The 16,520-nt window shown below is 40.6% G+C and overlaps 1 protein-coding gene across 1 annotated transcript in view; it reads right to left on the minus strand.

The window, feature by feature from the left end:
- The window catches only part of LOC306856785 (forkhead box protein P4-like), a 127,988-nt gene that overhangs the window by 19,203 nt on the left and 92,265 nt on the right, over nucleotides 1-16,520 (minus strand). Inside the window, exons 6-10 of the mRNA XM_079396254.1 lie at nucleotides 15,551-15,704; nucleotides 8,640-8,844; nucleotides 7,994-8,089; nucleotides 6,072-6,176; nucleotides 952-1,039 (exon numbers count right to left, since the gene is read on the minus strand). Of these exons, the coding sequence (XP_079252380.1) occupies nucleotides 952-1,039; nucleotides 6,072-6,176; nucleotides 7,994-8,089; nucleotides 8,640-8,844; nucleotides 15,551-15,704 (648 nt within the window). The remainder of the gene's footprint in view (nucleotides 1-951; nucleotides 1,040-6,071; nucleotides 6,177-7,993; nucleotides 8,090-8,639; nucleotides 8,845-15,550; nucleotides 15,705-16,520) is intronic.

The following is a 16,520-nucleotide window of genomic DNA, read 5'->3' on the forward strand; positions in this document are numbered from 1 at the left end:
ATTTTAAACATGAATAAACTGTTTTAAATATTTTAAATTTTACTTATTATTATTATTATTATTTCAAATGGATATTTGTTGATTTTGACAAGTGATTTGTGTTCATTTATGTTCTTTTTTCATTTATTTATATATATATATATATATATATATATATATATATATAAAAATAATAATAATAATAATAATAATATACATATATATATATATATACACATATACATACATACACACAGTTAAATGCTAACTGAATGATAACTGATTGCCATGTTATTTTTAAGTAGCAATTAACCGGGACAACAAAATTGTATTATCAGTTATTTTTCAAATGAATAGTGCTGCCCTACTGAAAATAACAAAACCACTCAGCTGATTAGAAAAAAATTACTGTAATTTGGCCAACATCAGGATAGTGAAGCAGAGCACGGAGGGTATCTGTGGTCAAAGGAAGCACTTCCCATGTCCACCACCCTTTTCCTTATCAGATCTCTCATTAGAGATGACACCGTGTATATGCGCGCGACAGGCAGCTAGTGGTGCTTGCTGAGAGTCCGCGGCATGAGAGAGGTGCTGGGAAACTCTCTAATTGGGATCCATCAAAGGCAGATATTCTGGCCTCCTGTCTCGCACCAACACTCTACATCACTCTTCCTTTTACAAGCTCCAGTGGTCTCTATCAACTCATGTGATATGTAATGGGCAGAAAATCATGCCAGCTGGGGTGAGAGTGCGGTTTGTATGTGAAACAGTGCACAATATTGGTAAACACAAATTACACAGTTACTGTACCTGCAACATAATCACAAGGCCAAAACGTACTTTGGATAAACCATCTGGCAAATGCACAAATGCAAATGAAAACACAGGAAAAGAGGTAGTCGGGCAGCTTGAATACTGCGTTTGTAAGATTTTTAGAGAAATGTTGATTTTGCGTTTGTGCGCATATCCCACCTGTATCTCCAGCTGTTGAACAACCTGCATCTGGACCCTGCACTGGGCTGTACTGCGATCATCCAGGGCGTGTTCACTGTTCAGGTGCCTGAGAGAGAGAGAGAAATGCAAACAAACATGTGATGACATATCCTGATACACAGTCTACTAGATCAATCCGCGACCCGATCTAAACTCCCAGAGGGAGATCTGTAAGCATATTTGGACCATCTGCCACAAACCGTGTCGCTGACCTGCCTGATACGTGTACATACACACACTATACAGCTGTGTCTCAGCCTTTTGGGATTGTCTCACAGTTTGTACCGTGTATGCTAACGTGTCAACACTACTGTACACGCCCGGGCATCATGTCCTGACGACACACACACTTAAACCCAAATACAAAGGTCACTGAGGCATCAGAGATCCAGTTGCGGTGTCAAACCATGACTTCACATAAACAAATAACCACATCAAAACTTGAGCACAGATAACTGTTTATTTTTCCATTTTGGAGAAGAAACATTTAATGGAATTCTCTTGGGATCACAACGGCCCTCTCAGAGGAAACCCCTAACAATAGTGGATTTCCACTCGAAAACACACTTTTCACTAGGCGTATAAACTCAATTTTCTCCCACAAGAAAATAAAAACAATATTAGGACATGAAAGATGTGGAAAGAGAGATTTCTGCTGAGGATTGTGTCATATGAGCGAATGTGACCATGCTGTTTGCTGAAAATGAAAAAAACAAAAACACATAAGTTATTGTATTTATTGTCACTCATCGAAAGAAAAGAAAATAACTTTAGACATGACCGTCTCTCTATATTAGGTCTGAACGAGTGTCCTAATGTCTCTGTTATTCAGTTGAAATGCAGCTGGAGTGGGAAATTATTTTGGAAACGGTTTTGTTTTTTTGTCAGAAAGTGCCGTAGGCCATGAACTCTGAGTGGGAGTTGAAAAAGGGGAAAAAAAACACCTGGATATGACTTCATTTGTTTTACTCGTCATTGTTATTTCGTCATGAAGCAATCCAAAACAAGACTCCAAAACACAACAAAACAAACAGATGATGCAGGGCTGAGAACCAAATGAGAAAGCAAAATTGAAAAAGAAAAGTAAGAGCTTAAAGTGATGGTGTCAGATTGGACACCAAGATGGACTCTAAGGTCTGCGATCTTGGACCTTTCCTTCACGCCATCTGTCTCGTCCTTCACTTTTTATTTACAATTTTCCCACGCTTGCAATCACACAAGTCAAGCCATGCACATATAAATCCAATTCTGTAATCCGATAAACATTCCTATATCCAAACGATGATGTCATGAAGCATTTGAGCGATGATGTCATTAATCTCTCCAGGTTTGGAATTGGCCACGCCCACCTTCTACCAACACACCTGGTGAGGTTTAATGACTCCAAGGTCAGGGGTCACAGACAGACATCCCTTTCTGGAAGCAATCCTTCCTGAGGATTACTTTATATGTTTGTCCCAGACTAGTGATGCACAATGTATCAGTACCATACTGGTTATATTAAAATTTTTATTCAAAGGTTATCAGTATTGGCCAATATCATACTGTATACTTCATTTCATCTTTAAAAACATTACTAAATTAATATCCATTTTTAATAATGTAAATTATAATGGTGTGGGTGGCCCATCGTGTTTTGTTCTCTTCACGATGGAAGAGCGGCAAACGGAAGGGAGTGTGAGTGGCATAATCTTAACCTTCGCAATACACAATCATCCTCATGATCCCAGGTGAGATCCGGTGCATGACACGACCGTTTTGAATGTCCGACTGAAGGAAAAGAGGGGTGCGCATTCGCTCTCTCATGAGAAATTAAACAAAAACAATGATGTCACCCACTCGACTAATCCAGGCACAGATAGACATTTTTTCCCTGCAAGCACATGATGATAATAACAAAAACATGATCTCATCTTACTCTCCCTCTGCCCCTCTACACCCCCCGTTTCTCTCTCTCTTTCTGAATAAAGGAACAGACCACACGTTTTATGGCTCATAATAAACAGTAGCAGTGTTTTTCCGAGAGACCCGACAATGAGGCAGTGTTTACTCCCTGCACCCCGACAGGGATTTGAGGAGCATTTACAACGGTCACAGACAAAAAGGCACAAGCAGCCCCGACAAAGGGCTTGAGTATTCTAACACATGTCACCCTGGCATGCCAGAGAAAACTGAACATCATTAAAGAGCTCAGGATGAGAGTGTGTGAAACAGAAAGAAAGAGAGACAGGATGAAGATTAAGAGCGAATGAGTGTTTTAGCATTCTCACACTACTCTAGCTAGAGAGAAAGAGAAAACAAGAGATTTCATCTGGGGATAAAAAGTGTTCCTATTAAATCCAGATTAAACTGACAAGACTTTTTCAGCATTTATTGCACTGAATTCTGTGAAAGGGATTTTAAAAATATATAAAATGGTGTTAAACAGAGCTGAGTGTACTACACTCTTAGTGGTTCATGTTGGATGTGTTTAACTGGACTGTTTTTTAATAGTTTTTCTATGCAAACATTTGCTAGATCTCACTGCTTTTTCTGTGTCTTACGCATGAGTACCACAAGAAACAAAGTCAACTTATAACAAGATCAACTGTTGACATGCTGGCCAGGCCATCATATTTAATTTCAAACACTGGACCAATCAGAAGAAGCAGGAGGTAAACATCACTAGTGTGTTATAATAGCAATTGCTAATTATTAATCACAACAATAATGTAATATAATATAATACAATATAAACTTCATCTTGCATTTCTAAATACAAGAATGTCTTCTGTACCTTTGCCTCCCTAAAGAAACAGTTCAAATCGATCAAAATTACCATGGTTATATAAAAACAATACATTCATCTAGAAAACATTGGTATGACGGTCAAAAACATCCATCTGGCACATGTTTAGATAGACCAGCAATTAATAAAGCAGTGCAAAAAGAACACATTCTGTGTGAACGTGCCCTTATTGGAAGCTGAAAGCATTTTTAAATTACCCAAACTGAACATGTATGGGGGCAAGGGATGTGTAGAGCTTTGTGAATGGCGGGCGTTCGTTCAGTGGGCACCAATTCCATGTGGGCCTCATTTCCTACTATAAGTGGCAGGCAGCCAGATGGGGCTATAGAATAGACAAAAAGAACAGAAGGGGAGAGAGAGAGAGAGACTCTTCTCTTCCTGTCTTTAGCGATGACTAAAGTGTTCTGACTAGGCCACGGTGCACGGCACTGACGGCAATATCTGTAACCCCCTCCCTTCTTATCTCGTGCCCCCCCCCCCTTCTCTGCTTGCCCCGAGGCTATGTGAAATGAGACACCGCGCAACCAAACAACAGTTTTACTCTTAAAACTTTCCCAGACTCTGCGGCTCCTTGATGTGCGTGTCAGCGACTATCATGTGCGCTTCCCGCTTCTGCCCGCATGCACCGAACGCGCTCTTCACCCCTGTCGCCAGGGACGACCGGAGGAAATTTACATACATATCTTTCCGGCCTGTCAATACAGTGGTCCCCTCGAGGAAGCACAGCTCTGGAGTCAAAAGATGATGCGAAAGGAAAAAGGAAATAAACACGCAGGGATGTGACCGCCACTCATTAATGGACAAGAACACCCAGCTACAGTAACAGACGAAGTTGACCTGCCGAATATCAAAGGAGGTGTTTGAGGGAGAGAAAATAAACAGCAGAGAGAACGTGCGTCGCGAGCCTCGAGTCCACTGGGGCAACGGCAGCGGTAACAGTCTGGCTTGCACCACTGTGACAGGCGGACGTGTCAGGACTTTCCACTGTGAAGTCTCATTATTTTAACACACAGAGACAATGGGACTGTTTACATCGTCTTCCCTGTCTGATCTCTTCCTCTCTTTATCTCCTCTCACCCCCCCCCCCAGCATCCCTAAAGACCCCAAACTGGCAAACACACGCGCAAAGAAAAAGAGATGGCGAGAAGAAAGAAGATTGGGAAAAGGGAGATAGAGGAGGGGAGGGAGCCTCTTTTTGATGTCTTTGCTTGTATCCAAGAAACAAAAGCTTCTAATTGTAAATGAGCTAATTAAGTAAACCACTAACGAAGCGTGAAAACAATTTGCTTGACCCAGCTCTGGAGCGCTCAGGGATGGAGAGGCAGAATTATGGGAGCGGGGAGCTAATCGGCCTCTGACAGCACTGAAGAGTTGTGGGCAGCTACCTGATCAGACAGACACACACACACACACACACACACACACACACACAAACATGTATTCTTTTCCTCTACAACACAGAACGGGCCAACAGGAAGAGAACAGAACATCTGTCTCTATGGTTACAATGGGGCATGTGCGAACTAGCTTCCTGTGCAAAAGTATTAAGCTATTAAATTATTTTGTTTAACTTTAGTGTATCAACACTTTAGTGTAAAAAAGTTTAAGTAATACTAAAAATCTGTATTAATTCTGTTAGTATACTGTTAGTATATACAAAAAAAAAAAGGTCTACAATACACACTCACATGAGAGAGAACTTTCTCTAGGCTAAAAATCAATGTTGTGCACCTGTAATCTATTAATAAAGAAACATAAAAAAAATATTTTAAACATTTAGTTGGATACTGTACACGAACATTGACTAACATTTAGCTTGTTTAAAAAAATATTGCGGCTCTATAGAGTGCACTCTAGTTTACTCTGTGTTCTATGACTTTGAAATACCAGTCTATCAAGCGTTAGCTCTCTTTTTTCATAAACGAGTACAGTACCACAGCACTGGTGAATGTCTCACGCTCTCTCCAGCAATAACCTTGTACCCCCCACCTCCCTGTGGAATTCATTCGTCTCTGGTCTGTTCAAACATCACACCTGAACACAGCTGTCAGTCACCCGGCTTTCTTATTGCCTGTCTTCTCATCCCCACATTTACTTCAGAACAAGAGGCCTTTAGTTTACAAGTGATCTGCAAGCTCATCGAAAAAAGGATGAATACACACTGACAGAGAGAAATGCTAACAGCCACAGACTTGTTTTGTGGGACACAGCAGGTAATAATGAATGCTCTGCTGCCCGGAGGGGGTTTTACGCGAGTTACGATGTTTGTGCATGCTCGTGAAGTGGAATTTGACAGACAGCTGTCACTCACTTGATGAACTGGCCCATGTCCTCGCACAGCGCTTCGCAGCCAGGCCACTTGCATTCGCCATGTCCAAAGAGCGGGTGAGAGGCTGTGTGTTCCTCATGAGTCGAGCTGAAAGAGACAAAAAAGATTTGGTTAGTCAAACTATAAATGCTTATGTCACACAGAACTTTGACTCCAGTCTTCAGAGTCACATACGATGCTTCAGAAATAATTTTAATAGCTGATTTGTTACTCAAAAAAATGTCTTATCAATGTTGAAAACAGTTGCGCTGCTTAATACTTTTGTGGAAACCGTTAAATATATTCTCTCTTTAAAATTATCTAAATACCTGCTTTCGTAATCAAAACAACCCATTGGGGTCAATATCAATACCAATTTTTTTCAGGCAGTCGGCATGGTAGCCTCACACACATGCAACCAATACAAAGCAATGAAGCAATGGAAACAGACTTGAACATTCCCTGTCTGGGAAAGCCGATAGCTTTGAGCCAGTCCTTCAGGATGCTTCGAACAAATCTAGTTCAAAAGGATCTGGTAAATGTAAAAAACGACAGCTTTTCCATAGTTGTGACTGACAGGCTTCCAATAGTAAGTGCATATCATTGTATTAGCATATTGTACTACGATGCAGGTTCGAATGTCTTCAGATGAAGCCAGGAACAACAAGCCGCCATCTAATTACGAACAAATGCAGATGATATTCAGATGTTTCTCGTAACGGCGGGAGCACGGATAAGGTGGCTGCTGATGTGCTGACAGGGCCTGCTGGTGGGGCCTGGGGATAAATGCTACGGTCTTGTTTCGTTTGAGATACAGCCACTGTGTGCTCTGTGGCTGAGAAGTCTGGTTCGGGTCTCTCTGGCCCCGGCTTCTGCAGAGACCCATAACGGATCAGCCTCGAACCCCCGCCAGCAGTCTCATCCAGCAATTTTTCATTTCGGGCCTGGCCAACCGCCACGGGCTAGCATGTAGCTTGGGTTTTTTGAGAGGGTAGGGACCACAGAATCCTTCGTCATATGTCTGACTGCTGCTAAGCATGGGCAGGGGGCTGTGGGGGTGGGGTGGCTTGTGGCGGTTGAAGGTCTGGGGAACTCTTCCCAATTCCACATCAGAGTACTGCTTAATATAAAGCAGCTTGCTAGCAGATGAGGCCCTCCTGATGCGGCGCACACACACATTCCCTCCTCCTCTTCATCAGATGTTCTGGCAGTGGACGGCCCACGCAATTCAGAAGCTGCTCGAGCGCTAGACATTACAAACTACTGGCAACCACACTGTCCACATGTGCCATGCATTAGCCTCACCGCACAGTTTTTCTTCCCTTTTGAGTTGCGTGTATGTGTGTGTTTGTGTGTAAATGTGTTAGGCCAAGTCAGGGAGAACAGTGTTAGAAGAAAACATGATGGAGGGCGCGCTTTTCTTTCTGTTTAGCCATGTCCGTGTAGCATGACAGGATGGGGTGTGTGTGGGTTCATTTAACTGTAGTTTGGAGGCCCCACGGGTGGAAAAATGGCCATATTACATAAAAGAATTACAGAACTGCTATAAATGTTACACTGCAGCGCCATTTAAGTGAACTGCAAATGTTCATTAAAAACTTGATAAACGGAAATGCTGCTTAAAAACATTTTGCTGTTTGGAGCTTTTTAAGCAAACTATACATATATAAACTAATAAATATTACATTTTACCATATGTTTTATTACATTTATATTTTATTTTATTTGTCATATTTTACTTAAATATTTATTAATAAGTGTGTCTATGTGTGTATGTATAAGGGGGGGGGGGGGTTTGAAAGGAATACGTTTTTTGATAGTTTGATCAATTATTTTATATAACAACAATAGCAGTCTAAGGTATGTCTTCATATAGATGGATAGGTAACCTTGTGTGTATATACAAATGCGTGTTTGTTACTCACTGGGTGCTCTGCAGGGGAGCGCCTTTGGAATAAGGCATGAGATGCTCATCACTGGACTCCTTGGTGAAGGACGAGATCCACTCAAAGAGTCTTGCTCTTAAGAATGGAAAGAAGGCTTGAGTACCCCACAGTAGGACCACTTCTCCCTCTCTTTCTCTCTCAAACACACACATGACTGCTCACCTCTCAACTAAATTATTACGGTACACCTTCACCCACTCCACACACACACTCATGCTAAACTGGCACAGGGGCGTCAGTCATGCTGACGGCATGCTATGTTCTGAGGAACTCACACGAGCACCAAATATCAAATGAACCCAGGTATTTTACATCAGCTCATCAAACGGCAACTTACAGCAGAAACCTTGAAATATGACGTTTGACAAAAATATATATTTATGAGACCTGTCATTTAGCAGTTGGCACACTGAATGCTCATGACAAAAATACATTATAGATAGATAGATAGATAGATAGATAGATAGATAGATAGATAGATAGATAGATAGATAGATAGATACACACACAATTATTTCTCACTTTTGCAATTACTTTCATATTCTTGATTTATCATGTTGTTGATTATAATAAACAAAAAAATATCAGGTAGGCTATAAAGTATGCTTGTGCATTTTCCACTGACCTGTCTCTCTTTGGAGTGTGCACAGAGTTCTGTCCATTTGGCAAAGGATGATGGGGGATCTGAGGTGAGACCTTGGAGGCCGAGTATGAGGTAGTGTTTGAGCTGTTGGTGGTCAGATCGAGGCCCTCGTGTTTCATGGCCTCCTCTGTGCTCTGAACACCGGCCACGTCCTTCCACAACTGCTGCAGGTCAGTGGGACACATGGCTGAAATGGACAGAAAGCAAGCAAAAGATTACTACAACCTATAAATCTTTATTGATTACCATAAACCATAACATCCTTAGACAGAAAAGAAAAAACAACCACCTTTCGCAAACCGTAAATGCTATAATTCATAATCTCCATTGAAACATAAACACAAAAAGGTGCTTAAAAAGCCCTGAGTCAACATCAGGTGGCATATGATGAAACCTTATCTAGACAGAGTTTTTCAGCATGTTTATTAGTTTTTCTCTTCTTTGTTGTGCTGAAGACTATAAGCCGGTGTTGAATGATGAGAGCTCCATCGGAAAGCATCCAAACTTGCATCTCTCTCTATCACACCTCCAAAGCCCTCTCCACCTCACCGCATCAACAGTGGCCAGCTGGCAGCGCATCCCACCCCAGAGATCTCAAAGCCTGGCAGTGCGCTGACATTAGTGTGGCAAGCCATAAAACAGCAGGCACACACCTCGCCACACTTTAGTATGGGAAGGGGGCATGCCAGTGGGACTTGTTAAGTTCACAGGAAAGCACAAGGAGGGACCCATCCAAATAGAAGGAAGCAAATGGCTACTTTCAGCGAGTTTATGTTATCTTTCAACATCTCTGCAAATCCCCCTGGCTACCTCCATTTGTAATTATCACTGTCCCAACCGACACTGCAACTCACTGGGTGAATTAATCTTGGTGAGATGCTCTCTTGGCATTTTTTTTGTTTTTTTATTTTCCCCTCAAACTTGCTGAATTCAGGATTGTTTTTTGTCTCTTGGAAAGGCAGAGGGGGTCTAGGTTGGGAGGGAGATTCGAGGGTGTAAAAAAAGCGGAGAAGAAGGGGGGTCGCCCAAGCTCATCTGGCGCACACTGTTCCCGAAAAGCCACAGCCTGCTACGCTATCTCACATGGCAAAGACTTAATAGCAATCTAAATATTATGTCTGGTCCGCCAGCATTCTTGTCCCCGACCCCGCCAAAACAAATCTCCTCGCCTGGCCTGGCTCTCTTCATCCCCCCACCTCCCTCTCTTCCCAGCAGGCCTGGGGCCAGGGAAATGATGTATGGTCACACTTGCAGCTACAGGCTGTTGTTCACTAGTCACAGACAACCTGACAGAGCACCAAAGGGCCATGGATGTATTTTAACCCTGCAAATAACTGAGCCAGCCCGGTGGTGTGGTGCTGTTGCCTTGGACGGAGGAAGGGAGGTGATTTCTGCAAGTTTCTACTTTTGTGAAAGAGCAGCCAGAACATAGGAAGTGGAAGGGAAGACGCAGGGTGTAGATGGAGCGGTTTACCTACAGTGAAGTGTTTTTGTGTCTCATTTTCGCCCAAACACACACACACACACACACAGTTGCACACACACACACAAGGGCAGGTGAGGCGTTTCCCCCTGTGGTTGGCCACACACTCTCCATTTCTCACACACACATTTCACAGAAAACCAACCTCAGCTTTCCACAAAAGTGTATTTTCCTGAAATTGTTTAATATTTAGTATTTAGTAGTTGGTTTATTGAAGCTGATGTGTGTCATGACGTTAAAGTGCAGAGACTATGAGTAAACCATTCTTAGGTTGATTTCTCTGACATGTATAAACATTGGGGTGTTTTCAAAACATCTCTCTCTTAGTTTTAGCAGCCTGGCATAGCAACACTGTCTCAACCAATAGTGTGAGTTTGGGGCGGGGCTAATGGTTTTTGACCAATGGCAGAAAAGGTTTAGGGAAACCTGCTTGGAAATAGACATTATTTTTGAAATTCTTCTTCTTGATGCAGCATAAGTCATCAAATTTAAAGGAGAACTGTATAATCTTTGCAGGACTTAAATTATATGCACTACTGTTCAAAGGTTTGAGGTCAGTAAAACTGTTTTTAAAAGAAGTCTCTTATGCTCACCAAGGCAGCATTTATCTATATTAAAATACAGTAAAAACAGTGATATTGTGAAATGTTATGACAAGCTAAAATAACCGTTTTCTATTTTGATATATTTTATAGGTAGTTTATTCCTGTGACAGCAAAGCAAAATTTTCTAAATATGCTGATTTGGTACTTAAGATACATTTATTTTTCAGGATTCTTTGATGAAAGTTTAAAAGAATAGTATTTATTTTAACAAAGCTTATTTGAAAGTTTTGTTACTTGTCATTTTGTAATCTGTCACTTTCCTTTAATTTAATGCATCCTTCTGGATAAAAGAATATATTTTAAAAAATCTTACTGACCCCAAACTTCTGAATGGTAATATATATAAAATATAAGCATTTATGCTACTGTTTTACAACAGATCAGACTACATTAAACTTTCTGATTACCATCTAAATTTGATTAATATTCATAAGTAGATTTCCAATGAGGCTGCTCATGAGGCAACATTACAAATTCCCCTTTGGTTTCTAATGTCTGCCCCCTCTCCTAACTACATGCATCACAAATCCTGAAAAAAACTGAAGAAATGTTTGGCATGGTGATCACAAAGCATTAAGCTGAGTCCGTCAGATCTGGTTGGGCTCTTTGGACAGGAATTAAAATGGCTTACAGTAACTGTTAAGTGAATCTTACAAAGAAACAAAAGTCATCCCAACTAGCAGTCTAATGCTTGGGTTCAAAACTCTAGCCTTTCTGCGGGAATGACTGGGCACGCCAAACAAACACGAAAACAACAACAGCGGTTGGCGCCACCCATGGATCAGAGAACAAATCCTTTTCAGTGGCAGCTATAGCATGGCTAGCCAGAAGAATGCGCATGGTTGGCTGGTCAGTCATAATGGAGGACTTCTTTTCAGAGAGGGATTGTGGGGAAATTCCATGATTCTGCTCTGTCGCAGGAGTTGTTGAAGGGATTCCAAGAGCCCAGAGTTTATTGTTCTTCAGACCCCTTGAAACAATGCAATAAGCAATGGGGGTGGGTGTGAGGGTCTACGCCAGAAAGATGCCACTGCCAAAAGTTTACAGCTGTCGCGAAAAATTATTTTCAGCAATCTGTGAACCTTCCTCTGCCTTTTTCCTTGTTCTCTCCCTCTCTTTTTTTCCAAAAGACTATTTTTCTAAAAGCAGCCATGTGCACGTGTGTGTGTGTGTGTGTGGCAGGCCCACTCAGGATTCCGGATGACGAGTCTATGTTTTCTTAAGACTGAAATAATCAGAGATGTCAAGAGCAATGGGTGAAAATGAGAGTCAAGAACTCTAATAAAAGACTGGGATCATTTTGGAGGCCCTATCGGCAAGAGTGGCAGGGATTTCGGCATGGAAACTGGAGTCGGCTCCCTGTTTGTTCTGTCCTGTTGAGGCTCTTGCAATGTTACGACTGCTGTGGAACCTGTAAAAGTTGATGTGTCTAATTTCGGCGAATGATGGCCAGTTTGCAGTCAGGATCCATTACTGGTAGGGGCCCTTTGACAAAACAAGGAAAAATGGAAAAATACATTCAAAAATTATCCAAAACCTCCATTTCCTTCTGTAGGATAAGTGCGTCTGGAGCATGTAAAACTTATGGGCGCACACACACACATAAGCCCCTCCCTGCCTCTGCACAAAGCCCGGTGAATTTTGTGGCATATTTTACCTATTATCCAAATGACTGCCTTCCACAAAACCAACAATCAAGCTTTGCTTTTATCTCTTTATGAGCTGATTAAGTTAACAAGCTTCACATGTGGCTCTATGGACATGGCTGTAGTTAGTCTCCGGGGGGCTCCATCCCGCTCTAATAGATTGAGATGATAGCTCATTGCCAAATTTTGGAGGAAGACGAATAAGGGATTCATTTTACAGCCAGCTTTATTAGCATTCAACATTGTGCGTATAGTAGCGGGGCGATCTGAGATTGTGTGTGTGTGCATGTCTGTGTGGTTGGGGCTGACTAAGGAAGAAAAAGTGGGCGGCGGATGCAGGTCTGGCCTCAGCCTGAGACCGCCATCTGGTCTTGGGCTACGGGTATGAACACAGATGCTGCATTTATTTAGCACACTGCATTTCCTCCGGAGCTCCTCTTACCTTTAATAGGCATCACTAAAGAAGCGAATCAGACACTCTGTGGTGTTTTTCTGGCTGTTGAGGACAAGAGGAGAGTGTGAAAGACACAGACCACCAGGTTGAGAGGCCTGTGGTTGTACCACCTCAACCTGGGCTAGACGGAGTCAGATGTTTGTGGTCAATTTAGATGAGCTAATGAAGTTGGGGAAGAGTTTAGCACCTTTAAAGTTATACATTAATTCAAGTGAGTCAGTATCTGCAATAAAAATGTCTGACATAAATCCTAAATTCATCAAAATTCCCTTACTTCACAGTAAGTGAATCTTCATAATAAATACATTAGACAAATGACTTCAATACTTTTTGGTATGTTAAGTTATACAATTTTGGTATGTTAAGTTATTAATTAGCTTTTAATTTTGATTAAGCCTCTTATTAAGAAACCACAACTAGATTCTAATGAACTGGCAAATTACAGACCCATTTCAAATCTTCCGTTTATGTCTAAAATTTTAGAAAAAGTTGTGTCTGCTCAATTGTGCTCCTTCTTGCAAAAAAATTATCTCTATGAAGAATTTCAGTCAGGTTTCAGGCCTCACCATATCACAGAAACTGCACTTGTTAAAATGACAAATTACTTGCTTCTTGCTTCAGACCAAGGCTGCATCTCATTGCTAGTATTACTTGATCTTAGTGCTGCGTTCGACACTATATCATGACATACTCATAGATCAATTACAAAACTATACTGGTATTCAAGGGCAGGCTTTAAGATGGTTTAGATCCTACCTGTCCGATCGCTACCATTTTGTTCATTTAAATGGGGAGTCATCACAATTATCACCAGTAAAGTATGGAGTACAACAAGGATCTGTCCTAGGTCCTCTGCTATTTTCAATATACATGTTGCCTCTTGGTAATATTATTAGAAAATACGGGATTAGTTTTCATTGTTATGCTGATGATACTCAACTATATATCTCAACAAGACCAGATGAAACTTCTAAACTATCTAAGCTAATAGATTGTGTAAAAAAGATTGGATGACTAATAATTTCCTCCTATTAAATTCAGATAAGACAGAGATATTACTTATTGGACCAAAAAAACAGTACACAAAATCTCTTGGATTACAATTTGCAACTAGACGTATGTACTGTTATGTCCTCTAAAGTCAAAAAGCTGGGTGTTATATTAGACAGCAACTTGTCCTTTGAAAATCATATTTCCCATGTTACAAAAACAGCATTCTTCCATCTTAGAAACATTGCCAAGCTTCGAAATATGCTACATGTTTCTGATGCAGAAAAGCTAGTTCATGCATTCATGACCTCTAGACTGGACTATTGTAATGCACTGCTAGGTGGTTGTCCTGCATCTTCAATAAACAAGCTACAGATAGTCCAAAATGCAGCAGCTAGAGTTCTTACCAGGTCAAGAAAATATGATCATATTACCCCAATTTTACAGTCTCTGCACTGGCTACCTATTAAGTTCTGTATCATTTACAAAATATTATTACTTGCCTATAAGGCCCTAAATAGTTTAGCTCCTGCATACCTAACTTGTCTTCTACCACGCTACAATCCAACCCGCTCCCTAAGGTCACAAAACTCTAGACTTTTGGTAGTACCTAGGATAGCAAAATCTACTAAAGGAGGTAGAGATTTTTCACATTTGGCTCCCAAACTCTGGAATAGCCTTCCTGATAACGTTCGGTGTTCAGATACACTTTCTCCGTTTAAATCTAGATTAAAGAGACATCTCTTTAGCCAAGCATTCACATAATATATTTTATAATCTTGTACTGCAGTTATATCTGATCAAATGTACATTATTATTATACTTTAGCTTGGGTTTAACAAATAATTCTTGCTTAGATGGAACAGTAGCTACGCTAATTATGTCTCTATTTGTTTCTCTGTTTCTGCCACGGGATTAACATCCCATGGTAACTAGGAATTACTAGGAACTTCAGTCTGGATCCAACCCTTAAATGATCTGAGATGACCGAACACATGAGAAAAGATGATGCCAACCCCTCAGAGGACCTCGGAGGATGCCAAAGCTCAGACAACATACAGAATTACCAAATTTTGCCATAAGTTAAATATATTAAGGTTCTGCAATATATAAATATATTGTGGAAACTTAATTTCCTGTAGAGCTTCTTTGCAACGATTTGTATCGTAAAAAGCGCTATACAAATAAACTTGAACTTGATTTGTATTCTAGTTGGAATGTCCCAAAGTCCAAAATAAATAAATAAATAAACAAATAAAATAAAATAAGCTACTTGTTTTCATCTTAACTATACAAGTATTTTGTCTAATTAAACAAGTACATTTTCCCACTTGTTTACACAACTGATAAAAACAAGTTTAAAAAAATCTGCCAGTTCAGTAATACAAAATGCATCTCATATTAAAGAAACAAAGAGAACAAGTCTTGTTATTGTATGCAGTGTTGATAAACTATGAAAAGAATGTCAACTGAAATAAAGAAATATAATAAATATATATAAATATTAGGTGAAAATCTAAAACTACAATGAAATGAGTTTAAACTGAAGCACTAAAATTACGAAGTGGAAATAAAATCTAAAACTGAACTAAATCTGGAAGAAAAAGAAAAGTTAAATAGCCTAAATAGTAATATTAAGAAACACTAATAAAAATGACAAAAGCAGATAAAAAAACATCTCAAATAGAGTATTCTGATTGCATTTGTATGTGTACCTTGCTGCAGGCTCTGAATGGGTACTGTTCCTTGGCCCGGCTGTAGGTTCACCAGGCCCTGTCTTTGTAGATTCAGAATGTGTTGTTGCTGTAGTTGTTGCATCTGGATCAGCTGCTGCTGGAAAGCCAGCTGTTTATTCCCCAACTGCTGCTGCTGAGAACGCGAGAGAGAGAGAGAGAGAGAGAGAGAGAAGCATGTTACGCAACAAAACAAACGGATGGGAAAAGTGAGAGGAAGAGACTTGGAGAGCTTCAGGATGGAGAGGGCGGGAAAGACAAGACATTCATTGGCTTTTATAAGCCTTCAACCTCGTCCAGGACATGTTTAGATAGGACATATCCTGGAATAGAGATATTTCACCAAAGCACTTCCTGTGGCGGTAGACAACAAGCAGACAACAAAACGCTGAGACTTGGTTCAAAGTGTCGAAGTGCATTGTGAAGCCTCATGCATTAGGAGATAACGCATTAATCTGGGAGTGACAGTTCCATGTGGTCTAGGATCGACACCAGAAGACACGCTCGTTCATTCCTGAGTGTAGCAATCTGTTAGCATGCGGTTGGCGTGCAATTAACACGGCAATAAACAGTGACTAACAACATCTGTGCACAATGTTAAGAACAGTTCCAGATTATATGACGTCAGATGTTTATCATTTTACGATAAGGCTTGGTATTTTTTCACTATGCATGAAATGTGCTTTGTGAAACTTGAGAAGCACGACTCCAAAACCCTTTTTCACCGTTTCATAAACAGGTCTCAATGTGTGCGGATAGTCATCATTCAGCTATCAAGAGATTTATTTTTGTTCCAGCTGACTTCTGGTGATGTTTAACAAAGAGATGAAAAATGAGCAACTATGACATAAGCACGGTGTATTCCAAGACTAGCCCTAAACTTGTATAAAAACATGACATGAGTGAGAAAACCCCATCAGATCTTCAGCCAGAGGTGGGAAGAAACATAAAA

The sequence above is a fragment of the Barbus barbus genome, assembly GCF_936440315.1.
Source record: "Barbus barbus genome assembly, chromosome: 37".
In the NCBI taxonomy this organism is placed as follows: domain Eukaryota; kingdom Metazoa; phylum Chordata; class Actinopteri; order Cypriniformes; family Cyprinidae; genus Barbus; species Barbus barbus.